Below are 17,123 nucleotides of genomic sequence, written 5' to 3'. Positions count from 1 at the left end.
GCTGTTCATAATCACATTTATTCATTCAAATTTTATTACTAATCCAAAAATTCAATATTTATTGAGTAACTACCATGTTCCTGGACTTGTTTTAGATGCTTAGGAGCTGTACAAAAAGAGGCAATTTCTATATAGAGGGGCTGGGAGTTGAGTGGAGAGAGACACACACACCGCGTCACTGCTGGGGTGGCTGGAACGAAAGTGCAGCGGCAGGGGCCACGAAGGGCGCTGCTCTGTCCCTGCCGTGTTCTCCTGCCTCCGGGATCTGTCCAGACCGTTGGCACTTTTCCACAGGAGTCCTGGTGCTGGTCATTTGGATTCGTTTGCACGTGTTCTTTTCAGTTCTTAGAGTGTTTTCGTCACCCTCTGCTTGTCCTTGAACATTCCTCTCGAGCGTCACCTGAGGAAGTCCTGGTCACCCCACCCCAGCCTGACTGAGAGGCTCCCATGGGGGCCGTGTCGGCACCATCCTGACAGTTAACACCTGTGCGGCTGGGGCCGATTTTCCTGTGCCTCTCCCTGGACTGTGCGCTCGCCCTGGTGTTATTCCTGGACACACAGTGGACACTGGGTAAATGGTGAATAAATGAACGAAACCGTTAGTCTGTTAATGGTTGGAAACGTCTCTGGGAAAATGTCATCTCTGCTCACTAACTCTGACCTGGCCGTGGCTCTAAACACCAACGTTAGATATTAAATCCACTTTTACTTTCAGGACAAAAGTGTCTTTAGCAAATGAGAGAAGGAGAGTGTGTGGCCTCTCCCCCTCTGCTCCGTCTTCTCATCTTCCACCCCTCCCCTCCCTCCTCCTCCTCTGGAACACCCACTGACACTCTGCTCCCATTTCTCAGGAACAAGGCCGTATCAGAGGGAAACTGTCGTTATGTTTAAATCCACAGGGCAACCATTTGGGGGATCCTCACTGCTAATTTTTAGAATCTTTTAAAAACCTAGAGCTGTCGTGACAGAGAGCTTTGTCATCTTGCCTGTTGTCTGAACACTCTGGGCAGCATTGGCGTGGGACAAATGGTGAAAGGGTAGATAAAGGAAGGACCGGGGCACCCGGGTTGAGGAAAGTGATGTGGAAAGGAAGCCTGTGAAACAGCAAAGGACAGGCGGGTGGGGATCAGCGGCTGGTGGGGCATGGGCAACGAGCAGTGAGAGGAAGGTCCTAGCTGTGTGCACCCCACTCGTACCTTTGGAGAAGCACCATTACCGCAAAGGCACACATGTATCTGTTAGCGGGTCCTGTGGGTACTACTTGGGTTTGTCTGGTTCTCTCTGACGCTGGTCTTCGTAGCAGTGTGCCTTTTTCTTGTCTGCCCAAGGCCACCCTGCAGCGGCCCTGTGCTGGAAGGGGAGGCGGAAAACCCGGTGAAGAAGGGCCTGTGCTGGGAGATCCGTGAAGGGGGCAATTCCCTGGCACTCAGGGGTCCTGGGCCGCTTCTCCATCTGTGAGCAGGACTGCGACAGCCCTTCCCAAAAGAGAATGAGGAAAAGAGTGGAATAAAGTCTCCCAGGCTCCCTGACGGAGTGGGAGGCCCAAGGATGCACTCTTTGCAGTTGGGTGTTATAAGCCAGTGTTTGAGACATTTAGAGCAAATGATTAGTTTTTAAAGCATGAGATTTATTTTAAGAGCCTTTTAAGAGGTCCTTGTGTGTGTAGGGCCTCCTGAAATGATTCTGTCTGACACTGTGGATTTGTCTTGCTGAGTGATTTCCTTTGGGTCTAGGAAGCACAGCCGTGATTTTGGTGTCCTGAAGACAGCTGACTGCTGCAGGCACCGCCTCTCCTTATGAGTGAATGTGCTTGCATAGGCCACATGGCCAGGTCCGGGAGCTGTGGGCCACCTCCTGTTCAACCCCGGGATGCGGCTGGGCAGGTCTGGGAGCTGTGGACCACCTCCTATTTCAACCCCGGGATGCGGGTGGGCAGGTTCGGGAGCTGTGGGCCACCTCCTGTTCAACCCGGGATGCGGCTGGGCAGGTCCAGGAGCTGTGGACCACCTCCTATTTAAACCCCGGGATGCGGCTGGGCAGGTCTGGGAGCTGTGGACCACCTCCTATTCAACCCGGGATGCGGCTGGGCAGGTCCAGGGTCTGTGGACCACCTCCTATTTCAACCCCGGGATGCGGCTGGGCAGGTCCGGGAGCTGTGGACCACCTCCTATTTCTACCTGGGGATGCAGCTGGGCAGGTCCAGGAGCTGTGGACCACCTCCTATTTCAACCCCGGGATGCGGCTGGGCAGGTCCGGGAGCTGTGGACCACCTCCTATTTCTACCCGGGGATGCGGCTGGGCAGGTCCGGGAGCTGTGGACCACCTCCTATTTCTACCCGGGGATGCGGCTGGGCAGGTCCAGGGTCTGTGGACCACCTCCTATTTCAACCCCGGGATGCGGCTGGGCAGGTCCAGGAGCTGTGGACCACCTCCTGTTTCTACCCGGGGATGCGGCTGGGCAGGTCCAGGGTCTGTGGACCACCTCCTATTTCAACCCCGGGATGCGGCTGGGCAGGTCCAGAAGCTGTGGACCACCTCCTATTTCAACCCCGGGATGCGGGTGGGCAGGTCTGGGAGCTGTGGACCACCTCCTATTCAACCCCGGGATGCGGCTGGGCAGGTCTGGGAGCTGTGGACCACCTCCTATTCAACCCCGGGATGCGGGTGGGCAGGTCCGGGAGCTGTGGACCACCTCCTATTCAACCCCGGGATGCGGGTGGGCAGGTCCGGGAGCTGTGGACCACCTCCTATTCAACCCCGGGATGCGGCTGGGCAGGTCCGGGAGCTGTGGACCACCTCCTATTCAACCCCGGGATGCGGCTGGGCAGGTCCGGGAGCTGTGGACCACCTCCTATTTCAACCCCGGGATGCGGCTGGGCAGGTCCGGGAGCTGTGGACCACCTCCTATTCAACCCCGGGATGCGGCTGGGCAGGTCCGGGAGCTGTGGACCACCTCCTATTCAACCCCGGGATGCGGCTGGGCAGGTCCGGGAGCTGTGGACCACCTCCTATTCAACCCCGGGATGCGGCTGGGCAGGTCCGGGAGCTGTGGACCACCTCCTATTTCTACCTGGGGATGCGGCTGGGTGAGCGCGCGGGATGCAGAGCAAGTGGCACAAGGTCAGGTCTCAGCATCTGTGGGCCACCTCCCCTCTCTGCCTGGGGAATTGTATGTGTGTCGGGGGTGGGGGTGGCGGGTGCCATGTAAAGCAGATGGACACCAGCAGGGGCTTCAGTGGGAAGCTACACAGATCCATCCCTCCATCTGCTTCTCTTAGCATTCGGCTTGACCGAAGCCCAGTGAAGTAGAAGCAAATGGCCCTCTGCAGCGGCTGTCATGGGTGTGGGGTGGAGGAGTGTGAGCGGGGGTGTCGGGGATGGGGGTGGTGGAGAGAGCACGCTCAGGAATGGGGCAGGCCTGGCTGGCTTCCCTGCCTGTCTCTTCCCGGCCTGCGACCCTGGGCAAGTTAGTTAGCCTGTGTAATCACTGTGCCTTCTCTGCACTGCGCTGATGTTAGCAGCCGCCTCCTAGGGCTGCTCTGAGGTTTAATGCGTTCACGCAGGTAAAGCGCTTCTCCTTTTGCTTGGCCCAGACTAAGAACTCCAAACCACCTCTGAATGTCCCTGGACGACTGTGATGATGCTTGAACTGATCTCTCTTCTTCTGTTCTTGTCCCTTTGTAGTCCTTCCCACAAAGCAACCAGACTGACCTTTTGAAAACGTAGAGTGTATCACGTCACTTTCCAGCAGTTTCGTGTTGCTCTGACATCTCCCCCACCCCGGCCTCGTGCTCCTGGCTCTAGCCACACTGGATGATCTGTTTCTCCAACGCCAGGGACGGTCCAGCCCCCGAGCTCTTGCCCTTGCCGGTCCCTGTGCCGCGCACGCTCTGCCCTCCATCTTTGCACGGCTGCTCCATCCCGAGAAGGGAGCTCCTTTCCCGCCATCTATCACACCACTGGGTTTTATCTTCATCATTATCTGAAAATACGCTGGTCATTCACCGCTTCTCATACGTCCCGGATCTCCTTTCTTACCCCTGCTGTTACCCCCTTTCCTCCCTTAGAATTCAGGCCCTTTGAGCCATCTTGTCTTTTTGCTTCGCTGCTGTGTCCCCAGAACCTTGTTTGGTCCTCCACGTGTACCTAGTAGGTGCTTAATGAATACTGGTTGGATCAATGGAGGAATGAATGTGTCTTGTCCTGCTCATCTCCATCCTAGACTTTCCTCAAAGTCCGGCTCAAGACTCAACTCGCTAGGAGGTCGTTTCTGACCATCTCGACTTTCAGGACTGTCTTCCCTCCACTTCATGCCTCTGAATCGAGTTGGCGATCTCCCTCCTCTTTCTTCCTCCCTCCCTTCCACCTGTCTCTGGCATGCATCAATTTTTCATATCTGAGAGGTGCCCACATCTTTAAGGTTTTATTTTAGTGCCCCTGGATGAGATAGCGAGCCACAAGCTGAACGCAAGCTGGCCCTCCTGCAGCTCGTGCAGGGGCCTGGATGCAAGGGTGGCTCTCCCCTGGAGGAACGCAAGGTCCTGGATGCCCTGAGGGATGCTGCTGTGGGGACAGAGAGGTGAAGTGCTACATGTTTAGATGGTACCTGGAAAGCCCCCTCACAGTTAATAGTTGGATATGAGTGAAATGTGTACGTGAGTTCCTTTGTATTCCTGTAGCTTCTCTTTAGGTTCTAAATTATTTCAAAATAAAATGTTAAAAATTCTTTCCCTTCAAAAGACGTATAAAGTGAAATTTAACAGTCTTTTTCTTTACAGTTTTTGTTTTTCATGCCGTGCTTAGAAAAGCCTTCATCTCAAGATGATAAGAATATTCACTCATGTTTTCTTTCTACGTCATCATCTACTTGTGTTGAAATCTTTGATCTATCTGGAATTTTAGTGTGGCAGCAGGAAAATGATCCAGGTTTTTTCTTCTAAATGTCTAACCAATTTTCCCCACAACTGTTATTGAATAATCAATCTTTTCTTGCTGGTGTCAAAGGATATGTTTATTGTGTGCAAAAAGTCCTTGTATATCCCATACGTGTGTAGTGTTTCTCAGCACACCCTGGACTTGTGTGTGTTCCTTTGATGTGTCCGTTTGTGTGTTTCTTGGTTCTTATTTACTCCCTCCTCCATGATTTTTCTGGTGATTTTGGGGTATTTATTCTTCCAGAAGAATACTTTAACTTGGGGACTATTTGATTTCAGGTAACATACAAACCAATTTAAAAGGGTTCATTGGGCGTATACAAGAGTTTGTCATGTAATTGGAGTAAATGTGGAACAACCAGGCCTCAGTAAGGGTGAAAAATCAAAAAGGACGTTGGTAAATATGGCAGAAATATTCAGACTATCGCCCTAGTCCTCTGCCTTTGCTATTAAATGATTAAATCTCAACCACCAGCTTTAAGTCTAGTTCAAATTCTTGGGAGAAATAATTGAGTGGGTCACTGGCCATCCAACGACTTGGTCTCCCTGATTCAGCGGCCTGTAGAGGTTATGTGTTACAAATGTGGACGCTGGAGACCCTTCCTACAAGGGAAAGCTCCCAGAACATGAATGTATGGGTTTGGCAGATATCCTAAATAATGTCCAGTAAAAGTTTTGCAATATTGAGTCTTTTAGTCTAAGAACAATGTAGGTTTTTCCATTTATTCAAATCTCTTATGACCCTTCATAGAAACTTTTAGCTTTTTAAAAAAACATTGTGCCTAAATATATGTTTAGATATTTTATGTTTTTTGTTATTTTCAATGACATCTTTTTTTCATTATATTTATCTGTTTGGTTGACTAGTTATTTTTTCTATATAAGAAAGTAATTAGTTTTTATATATAATTTAACCAGTTACTCTATTGAATTTTCTAATCTTTTTTTTTTGTGTGTGTGTGAGGAAGATCAGCCCTGAGCTAACATCCGATGCCAATCCTCTTCTTTTTGCTGAGGAAGATTGGCCCTGGGCTAACACCCGTGCCCATTTTCCTCTACTTTATATGGGAAGCCACCACAAGATGGCCTGAGAAGTGATGCATCAGTATGCGCCCAGGATCCAAACCTGCAAACCCCAGGCAGCAGAAGCCGAGCATGCGTACTTAACCGCTGTGCCAGGGGGCCGGCCCCTGTACTCATTTCTAATTGTTATCAGTTGTTTCTCCTGGGTTTGCTAGGTGTAGAGTCAGATTATCTGCAAATAAAGATTGTTTTGTCTTTTTTATAATATATTCCTATATTTTATATTCTTTTTAAATTCTAACATTTTTATTATGATTTGAAAGAAGCCAGTAAGTTTATTTTCATTTTTTAAACCAAGAAAAAGGACAGAAATATTGTGTTACATTTTGGGAAGTCCAACAAAAATGTGAAGCAAGATATTGAACATCTTGTTGGACTTAGCTGGAAATAATCTGTCCGATCAACAAACCAACCATCCATCTATCCATCCATCATCCATCCATCCATCCAAAACATGTACATCGCTGCCTTTTTTATACCACGGATCCTTATTGATACAATAAGAAAGATACAGTCCTTGCCCTTAAAGACTTTGGATAGAGAAAAACAAAAGCAAACAATTATAATAATGTATAAGGGAGGGCACATGGTATTCATGGAAGCACATAAAAAGGGGCACCTGAACCAGCCTTAGACAGTCAGGGAAGGCTGCTGGAGGAGGTGACATCTAAAGAGATTTCTGAAGGAAACATGTGAATGGAAGAAAGACCACACTCTCATCATGCCATTTAGTTGCTTTGAAATTCTTGAGTTGTAAGCACGCCAGTGTTTTCAGCCATTAGCCATTCTGAAATCTTCATGAATCTCAAGATTTTCCATTTGCCTTTGCAGCTCAGGGGCCCAGTGGCACTCTGGGGAACCTGGCCCTGGATACAAGTCTGCTGGAGGAGTTCTTGGGCAATGATTTTGATTTGGGGGCCATGTAAGTAATGAGAGCACTGCTCTCTGTCTGATGTTTTAAAAACTACAAAACAGTTAAATGATCTGGAAAGTGTTCCCTCCTTTTCTGTTTTCCAGAAGAGCTTGTAGAGTTGGTATTACTTCTTCTATAAATCTTTGGCAGATTTCGCCAGTGAAGCCAGCCAGGCCTGGAGTTTCCTTTATAGGAAGGTCCTCCCCTTCCAATTCAATATCTTTAATAGATACAGGCTATCTGGGTTACCTACCAGTCGTTATCAGCTGAGGCATTTATATCTTCCAATGAATTGTCCATTTCATCTAAGTTGTTGAATTCACTAGCATAAAGTTGTTCATCCTATTTCCTTATAATTTTAGTGGCTGTAGAATCTATAGTGATAATCCTTTTGCTATTCTTGATATAAGTAATTTGTACCCTTTTTTTTCTTGCTCAGTCTCTTAGGAGGTTTATCAGTTTTCTTAAACTTTTGAAGTACCAGCTTTTGGTTAAATTTATATTCTTAATTGGTTTTCTGTGTTCTATTTCATTGATTTCTGCTCTTATTTTCTGATATTAATATATCTAGTCTAGCTTTCTTTTTTTATTTTTAATTTACATGCAGTAAGATTCAATTTTTTCTTGTGAGTTTCAACAAATTCATGAAGTCATGTAACTCCTACCATAATCAGCACTCACAACCGTTCCCTCGCCAGAAACATTTCTCTTACGCTCGCTTTTTGTGGTCAAACCCACCACCCACCTTGAGCCCTGATGACCACTTGACTCTTCTCTGTCCCTAAAGTTTTGCTTTTTCTGGAATGTCACCTAAATGAAACCATATGGTATATAACATTCTGAGTCTGGCTTCTTTCATTAAGCATAATAGCTTTGATCAAGACTTCATTCCTTTTTATTGCTGAGAAAGACTCTGCTGAATGGTTATAACATGGTTTGTTTATCCAGTGGCCCATTCAAGGACATTTGGATCATTTCCAGTTTGGGGCAGTTATGAATAACTGCTATAAATATTCACGCACAGGTGTTTATGTGATCAAGAGTTTTAATTTCTCTAGGGTAATACTGAAAATAAAGACTGCTGGGTCATATTGTAAGTGTAAGCTTAACTTTATAAAATTGCCAGATTTTCTAGAGTGGCCATACCATTTTGCATTACCACTAGGATTGTATGAGATCCCCAGTTGTTTCTCTTCATTGTCAGTTCTTGGTATTATCAGTTTTAAAAATTTTATTATGGCCATTCTAATAGGCTTTTAGTGGTATCTCATTGTGTTTTAATTTGCATTTTCCTAATGACTGATGTTGAGTATCATTTCATGTGTTTGTTTGCTATTCATATATTTTCTTTGGTGAAGTATCTGTTCAAATTTTTTGCCCATTTAAAAAAATTGGTGTTGTTTTCTTATATTTGAGTTTAGAGAACTCTTTAAATATTCTGAATCTAAGAACTTTGTCAGATATGTGATTTGTGAATATTTTCTCCCAGTCTGCAGCTTATGTTTTTATTCTCTTAGTCTCTTTTCCCAGAGCAAAAGTTTTAAATTTTTGTGATATCCAATTTATCATATTTTTCTTATATGGGTTTTACTTTATATCTAAGTAATATAGATATTGCCTAATCTATGTTCCCAAAGATTTTCTCCTTTTTTTTCTTAATTGATGTTTCAATGGTTTTTAACATTGTGAAATTTTTGGTTGTACATTTTTGTTTGTCCATCACCATATATATGTCTCCCTTCACCCCTTGTGCCCACCCCCCAGCCCCATTGCCCCTGGTAACTACAGTACAGTTTTCTCTTCCATGTGTTGGTTTATATTCCACATATGAGTGAGATCATACAGTGTTTGTCTTTCTCTTTCTGGCTTATTTCACTTAACATAATAAGCTCCAGGCCCATCCATGTTGTTGCAAATGGGACGATTTTGTCTTTTTTTAATGGCTGAGTAGTATTCCATTGCATATATATACCACTTCTTCTTGATCCAGTCGTCAGTCGAGGGACACTTAGGTTGCTTCCACTTCTTGGCTATGGTGAATAATGCTGCAATGAACATAGGGGTGCATAAGCCTCTTTGGATTGTTGATTTCTGGTTTGTTGGATAGATTCCCAGTAATGGGATGGCTGGGTCATAGGGCATCTCTATTTTTAATTCTTTGAGGAATCTCCATACCGTTTTCCATAGAGGCTGCACCAGTTTGCATTCCCACCAGCTGTATATGAGGGTTCCCGTTTCTCCACATCCTCTCCAACACTTGTTTTTTGTCTTGGTGATTATAGCCATTCTAACGGGCATGAGGTGGTATCTTAGTGTTGTTTTGATTTGCTTTTCCCTGATGATTAGTGATGTTGAACATCTTTTCATGTGCCTATTGGCCATCTGTATATCTTCTTTGGAGAAGTGTCTGTTCATTTCCTCTGCCCATTTTTTGATCGGGTTGTTTGTTTTTTTGTTGTCCAGTTGTGTGAGTTCTTTATATATTATGGAGATCAACCCCTTGTCAGATGTATGTTTTGCAAATATTCTCTCCCAGCTGGTGGGTTGTCTGTTCATCTTGATTCTGGTTTCGTTTGTCTTATAGAAGCTCTTTAATCTGATAAAGTCCCACTTGTTTATTTTTTCTTTAGTTTCCCTAGTCTGGGTAGGCATGTCATCTGAAAAGATTCCTTTATAACCAATGTCAAATAGTGTGTTGCCTATATTTTCTTCTATGAGTTTTATAGTTTCAGGTCTCACCTTCAGGTCTTTGATCCATTTTGAGTTAATTTTTGTGAATGGCAATAGCAGATGGTCCACTTTCATTCTTTTGCATGTGGTTGTCCAACCACATGCAACATTTTCCCAACACCATTTATTGAAGAGACTTTCCTTTCTCCATTGTATGTTCTTAGCACCTTTGTCGAAAATTAGCTGTCCATATATGTGTGGTTTTATTTCTGGGCTTTCAATTCTGTTCCATTGATCTGTGTGTCTGTTTTTGTACCAGTACCATGCTGTTTTGATTACTATTGCTTTGTAGTATGTTTTGAAGTCCGGGATTGTGATGCCTCCTGCTTTGTTCTTTTTTCTTAGGATTTCTTTAGCTATTCAGGGTCTTTTGTTGCCCCATATAAATTTTAGTATTCTTTTTTCTATTGCTGTGAAGAATGTCATTGGGATTCTGATTGGGATTGCATTGAATTTGTAGATTGCTTTAGGTAATATAGACATTTTAACTATGTTTATTCTTCCAATCCACATGCATGGGATATCTTTCCATTTCTTTATGTCATCATGGATTTCTTTCAATAATGTCTTGTAGCTCTCATTCTTCACCTCCTTGGTAAGATTTATTCCTAGGTATTTTATTCTTTTTGATGCAATTGTAAATGGTATTATCTTTTTGAGCTCTCTTTCTGTTAGTTCATTATTAGCATACAGAAATGCAACTGATTTTTGTAGATTGATTTTGTACCCTGCAACTTTGCTGTAGTTGTTGATTGTTTCTAATAGTTTTCCAACAGATTCTTTAGGGTTTTCTATGTACACAATCATGTCATCTGCAAATAGTGAGAGTTTCACTTCTCTGTTACCTATTTGGATTCCTTTTATCCCTTTTTCTTGCCTAATTGCTCTGGCCAAAACCTCCAGTACTATGTTGAACAGGAGTGGTGAGAGTGGGCAGCCCTGCCTCGTTCCTGTTCTCAGAGGAATGGCTTTCAGTCTTTCCCCGTTGAGTGTGATGTTGGCTGTGGGTTTGTCATAAATAGCTTTTATTATGTTGAGGTACTTTCCTTCTATTCCCATTTTGTTGAGAGTTTTTATCATAAATGGATGTTGTAGCTTGTCAAATGCCTTCTCTGCATCTATTGAGATGATCATGTGGTTTTTATTCTTTGTTTTGTTGATGTGATGTATCACGTTGATTGATTTGTGGATGTTGAACCATCCCTGCGTCCCTGGTATAAATCCCACTTGATCATGGTGTATGATCTTTTTAATGTATTGTTGTATTCGGTTTGCCAATATTTTGTTGAAGATTTTTGCATCAATGTTCATCAGCGATATTGGCCTGTAATTTTCTTTCTTTGTATTGTCTTTGTCTGGCTTTGGTATCAGGGTGATGTTGGCCTCATAGAATGATTTAGGAAGTGTTCCATCTTCCACTATTTTTTGGAATAGTTTGAGAAGGATGGGTATTAAATCTTCTTTGAATGTTTGGTAAAATTCACCGGAGAAGCCATCTGGTCCTGGACTTTTATTTTTTGGGAGGTTTTGGATTACTATCTCAATCTCTTTACTTGTGATTGGTCTATTCAGATTCTCCATTTCTTCTTGGTTCAGTTTTGGGAGGTTGTATGAGTCTAAGAATTTATCCATTTCTTCTAGATTGTCCAATTTGTTGGCATATAATTTCTCATAGTATTCTCTTACAATCCTCTGTATTTCTGTGGTATCTGTTGTAATTTCTCCTCTTTCATTTCTAATTTTATTTACTTGAGCCTTTTCTCTTTTTTTCTTAGTAAGCCTGGCTAAGGGTTTGTCGATTTTGTTTATCTTCTCAAAGAACCAACTCTTTGTTTCATTAATTCTTTCTACTGTTTTTTTGGTCTCAATTTCGTTTATTTCTGCTCTGATTTTCATTATTTCTCTCCTTCTGCTGACTTTGGGCTTTGTTTGTTCTTCTTTTTCTAGTTCTGTTAGGTGTAATTTAAGGTTGCCTATTTGGGCTTTTTCTTGTTTGTTAAGGTGGGCTTGTATCGCTATGAGTTTCCCTCTCAGAACCACTTTTGCTGCATCCCATATGGTTTGATATGGCATATTATCATTTTCGTTTGTTTCCAGATAGTTTTTGATTTCTCCTTTAATTTTATCAATGATCCATTGGTTGTTCAGTAGCGTGTTGTTTAATCTCCACATTTTTGTCACTTTCCCAGTTTTTTTTTCATGGTTCATTTCCAGTTTCATAGCATTATGTTCTGAAAAGATGCTTGTTATGATTTCAATCTTCTTAAATTTATTGAGGCTTGCTTTGTTTCCCAACATATGGTCTATCCTAGAGAATGTTCCATGTGCGCTTGAGAAGAACGTGTAGTCAGCTGTTTTTGGATGGAGTGCTCTGTATGTGTCTACTAGGTCCATCTCATCCAGTTTTTCATTTAAGTCTACTATTTCTTTATTGACTTTTTGTCTGGATGATCTATCCATTGATGTAAGTGGGGTGTTAAGATCCCCTACTATTATTGTGTTGTCGTTAATGTCTCCTTTTAGGTTTGTTAATAGTTGCTTTACGTACATTGGTGCTCCTATGTTGGGTGCATATATATTTATAAGTGATATGTCTTCTTGGTGGAGTGTCCCTTTTATCATTATATATTTCCCTTCTTTGTCTCTCTTAACCTGTTTTATCTTGAAGTCTACATTGTCTGATATGAGTATGGCAACACCTGCTGTCTTTTGTTTGCCATTAGCTTGGAGTATTGTCATCCATCCTTTCACTCTGAGCCTGTGCTTGTCTTTAGTGCTAAGATGTGTTTCCTGAAGGCAGCATATTGTTGGGTCTTGCTTTTTAATCCATCCTGCCACTCTGTATCTTTTGATTGGAGAGTTCAATCCATTTACATTTAGGGTAATTATTGATATATGAGGGCTTAATGTTGCTGTTTTGTCACTTATTTTCTGGTTCTTTTGCGTTTGCTTTGTTTCTTGTCCCATTTGTTTCGGACTGCCAGTTCAGTTTGGTTGTTCTGTCTTATGACTCTTCTAGTTTTCTCTTTGTTTATCATATGTGGTTTTGTTTTGATTATTTGTTTAGTGGTTACCTTGAGCTTTGGGTAAAAAATCTTCTGTATGAGATAGTCCATTATCTGATGGCCTCCTATTTCCTTATACTAAGTAAATTCAATCACTTTCCTCTTCCCCTTCTAAGTCGTTCTTGTTATACCTTATTCTATCTTGTGTTGTGGCTGTGTGTTTACAGTGATGAGGTTACATTTATTTTTGGTGAGTTCCTTCCTTTGATCTTTGATTTCAGTATTTAAGTGGTTGCTAACCTATTCTGGTAAAGATCTACTATTTTTCTGAGTTTATCTACCTATTTTTCTCCTTGCTCCAAGCTTTGTATTCCCTTTCTCTTCTTTTTTTTCAAGCCTGAGGGCCTTCTTGAGTGTTTCTTGTAGTGGGGGTCTCGTGGCCATGAACTCCCTTAGCTTTTGTTTATCTGGGAGAGTTACTATTTCTCCATCATATTTGAAGGATATTTTTGCTGGATAGAGTATTCTTGGCTGAAAGTTTTTGTCTTTCAGTATTTTGAATATATCATTCCTGTCTCTCCTAGCCTGTAAAGTTTCTGTTGAGAAATCCGCTGAGAGCCTGATGGGAGTTCCTTTGTACGTTATTTTTTGTTTTTGTCTAGTTGCCCTTAATGTTGTTTCTTTGTTATTGACTTTAGCTAGCCTTACTACCATATGTCGTGGGGTGGGCCTTTGCCTGTTGACGTATTTAGGTGACCTGTTGGCTTCGCTTACTGGTATTTCCTGCTCCTTCCCCAGATTTGGGAAATTCTCAGCTATTATTTCCTTGAATAGGCTCTCTGTTCCTCTTTCCCTCTCTTCTCCCTCAGGAATACCTATAATTCTTATGTTACATTTTCTGATAGAGTCAGATATTTCTCGGAGTCTTTCTTCATTTCTTTTTAGTCTTACTTCTCTCTCCTCTTCCATCTGGAGCATATCTGTATTCCTATCCTCTAAAGTGCTAATTCTTTCCTCCATATTGTCAGCTCTGTTCTTTAAAGATTCCAGATTCTCCTTTATCTCCTCCATTGTGTTCTTCATCTCCATCAGCACTGATTGGTTTTTCTTTATGATTTCAATCTCTTTTGTGAAGAAGCTCCTAATCTCATTGAATTGTTTGTCTGTGTTGTCTCGTATTTCGTTGAGTGTTTTTATGATAGCTATTTTGAAATCTCTGTCATTTAGATTATGGATTTCTGTGTCTTCGGGGTTGGTTTCTGGGTGCTTGTCATTTTCCTTCTGGTCTGGTGATTTCATATATCTTTGCATTGTGGTTCCTGTGTTGGCTTTGTTTTTCCTCATCCTGGAAATCTCTGGTTGCAATTTCCACCCGCCGCCCCTGTGTGGTGGTAAAGGGCTGTGTAGTCTAAGCCCCCTGCACTCTGCCGTGGCTTTTCTGCTGTGACCGCAGTTTTTTTTTTTTTTTTTTCTCTGCTGCGATCCGCGGGTCGGTTCACTTGGTCTGGTCTGCCACGGATCGCTTGGTCTGGTCTGGTCGGTTGAGCTGCAGGGTCCTGTTTGCCGGGGGGGGGGGCTCTCTCTTTTGCCCTCTGGGTCCCTGGTGTGGGGGGCTTCTCATTTGCCCCTCGTTATCTGCTCTCTGGGGTGCTCAGATGTTGATGGTAGCCCTGTGGCTCTTCTGAGTCCTCTGTGCGGGAGTTTCCCACTGGACAAGAGAGCCCGAAGAGCTACGGTTTCCCCGCCGAGGGCCGCCCCTTCCCCCTCTCTGGGAGCCGCCAGACCAGGATCGCTGATCTGATGGGGAGGGAGAGGAGTTCTCCTTACCTCTCCCCACTTCCTTCAGGGGCCCAGCACGTTCCACTCTCAGATGTGCGGCAATGTGGATCTTTCCGATCTAGCTTTTCACTGTCTGGGATTCCGTTGTTGGTCTGTGACTGTTCCTTTTGTTGTATCTTATGGGGGGAAGAGTTCACGGGAAAGCTCACTCCGCCATGATGCTGACATCACCTCTCCTGTTTTTTTTTTTATAAAAGTTTTAGAATTTTACATTTAGGTCTATGATCTATTTTGAATTAATTTTTGTATAAAGTTTGAGATATGGGTTGAAATTAATTTCTTTGTGTATGAATGTCCAATTATTCCAGAATCGTTTGCTGAATAACGTTTCTCTGCTGAATTGCTTTTACACTGCTGCAAAAAATCAATTGACCATATTTGTGTGGATCTATATCTAGACTATTCTGTTCCTCTTATCTATGTGCCTATCATTTTGCCAATACCACACTACCTTGATTACTGTATTTTTGTCATAAGTCTTAAAATGGTATAATGCCCGTCTTCAAATTTTTCTTCTTTTCCAAAATTGTTTTGGCTATTCTAGTTCCTTTGTCTTCCCACATAAATATTACAATCAGCTTGTTGCTATACAATCCTGCTGAGATTTTGATTAGGATTGTATTAAGTCTTGAGATTCATTTGAGGGGAATCAACATCTTAGCAAAATTGAGTCTTCCTATCCGTGAACATGGTGTATCTCTCCATTTATTAGGCCTTCTTTGATTTCTTTCACCAATGTTTTATAGTTTTCAGCGTACAAATCCTGCACACATTTTGTTAGATTTATACCTAAATATTTCACATTTTTTATGAGCTATTGTAAATAATACTTCCTCCCCAAATTTTAGGTTCCAATTATTCACTACCCATATATAGAAATATTATTGATTTTTATATATTGTGCTTGGGTTATGCAGTCTTAATGAAGCCATTTATTAGTTCTAAGAGTTTTTTTTGTAGATTTCTTGGGATTTTCTATGTTGACAATCATGTCATCTGCAAATTGGGACAGTTGTATGTCTTTCTTTCCAAGTTATATGCATTTGGATAATTTTTCTTTCCTTATTGACCTGGGTGGGACTTTGGGTTTAGTGTTGAATAGACAAGTAGTGAGAACAGACGTCATTGCCTTGTCCCTGATCTCAGAGGGCAATCGTTCAGTTTTTTAATCACTAAGTATGGTCTTAGCTGTAAGTTGTTTGCAGTGCCCTTTATTAGCTTAAGGAGATTCTCTTCTACTCATAGTTTTCTGAGAATTGTTAGCATGAATGGATGTTGAATTTTGTCAAATGTTATTTCTGTATTTATTAACATGATCATATGATTTTTATCCTGTCTGTTAATATGGTGGATTACTTTGCTTAATTTTTGAATATTGAAATAGCCTTGTATTCCTGGGACAAACGTCAGTTAGTTGTGATTTTTTTTTTTTAAATATATTACCGGATTCAATTTGCTAAAGTTGTTGAGGTTTTTGCATCTATGTTTATGAGAATATTGATCTTAAGTTTTCTTTTCTTATATGACATTTTTTCTGGCTTTGGTATCAGGGTAATCATAGCCTCCTAAAATTGGGAAGGGTTCTCTCCTCCTAAATCTTCTGGTTGAGATTGTGTGGCCTTGGATTTATTTCTTCCTTTAATATTTGGTAGAATTAACCAGTGAAGTGATCTGTGCCTGTAGTTTACTTTTTTGAAAGATCTTTACTACAAATTAAATTTATCTAATATATCCAGGACTATTCATTTTATCTCTTTCTGCTTAAGTGAGCTTCAGTAGCTTGTTTTTCTTTTTCTTTTTTTCCCAAGGAATTGGCCCATTTCAAATTTATGGTCATAAAGTTGTTCGTGGTATTTCTTATTAGCCTTTTTCAGGCTCTGAGGAGTCTGTAGTGATATTCTTCTTCTGTTCCTCATGTTGGTAATTTGTTTCTTTTCTCTTTTTCTTGATCCATATCATTAGATATTTATCAACTTTATTGATCTTTTCAAATAAGCAGCTTTTGGTTTCATTGGTTTTCTCTATTTTGTTTGTTTTCAGTTTCACTGATTTTTACTCTTTATCATTTCCTTCTTCTGCTTGGTTGGGTTTACTTTGTTCTTCTTTTTCTAGTTTCTTAAGGTGGAAGTTTGATTTGAGTTCTTGATTTGAGACCATTCCTTTTTTCTAATTTAAGCATTCAATGCTATACCTTTCCCTCTCTGCATGGCTTTAGCTGCCTCCCTCAGTTTTTGATATGCTATATTTTAATTTTCTTTCAGTTCAAAATATTTTATAATTTGTCTTCAGATATCCTCTTTCACTCATAGGTTGCTAGAATTGTGTTATTTAATTTCCAAATATTTGGGAATTTTCCATATATTTTTCTGTTACTGATTTTTAGTTTAATTCCATTATGGACAGAGAACATACTTGGTATGATTCTAATTCTTTTAAATTTGTTAAGGTTTACTTTCTGATCCAGGATGTGGTGTACCTTGGTGAACGTTCCATGTGCACTTGAAAAGAATGTGCATTCAGCTCTTGCTGGGTGAAGTGCTCTGCAGGTGCTAATCAGGTGAAGTTGGCTGGCAGTGATCAGGTCTTCTGTACCCTTGCTGACTTCTTTTCTACTTCTTT

The 17,123-nt window shown here is 42.0% G+C and overlaps 1 protein-coding gene across 1 annotated transcript in view; it reads left to right on the top strand.

Annotated features, from left to right (window-relative positions):
* The first annotated feature begins 6,738 nt into the window (after positions 1 to 6,738).
* The window catches only part of MYRFL (myelin regulatory factor like), a 93,663-nt gene continuing 83,278 nt past the window's right edge, over positions 6,739 to 17,123 (top strand). The window contains 2 exon segments of the mRNA XM_058557637.1: positions 6,739 to 6,768; positions 6,770 to 6,939. Coding sequence (XP_058413620.1) covers positions 6,739 to 6,768; positions 6,770 to 6,939 — 200 coding nt within the window.

The sequence above is a fragment of the Diceros bicornis genome, chromosome 17 (genome assembly GCF_020826845.1).
Source record: "Diceros bicornis minor isolate mBicDic1 chromosome 17, mDicBic1.mat.cur, whole genome shotgun sequence".
Taxonomy (NCBI): domain Eukaryota; kingdom Metazoa; phylum Chordata; class Mammalia; order Perissodactyla; family Rhinocerotidae; genus Diceros; species Diceros bicornis.
Note: the sequence above shows the minus strand (reverse complement) of the source record. Positions and strands in the feature narration are given on the sequence as shown.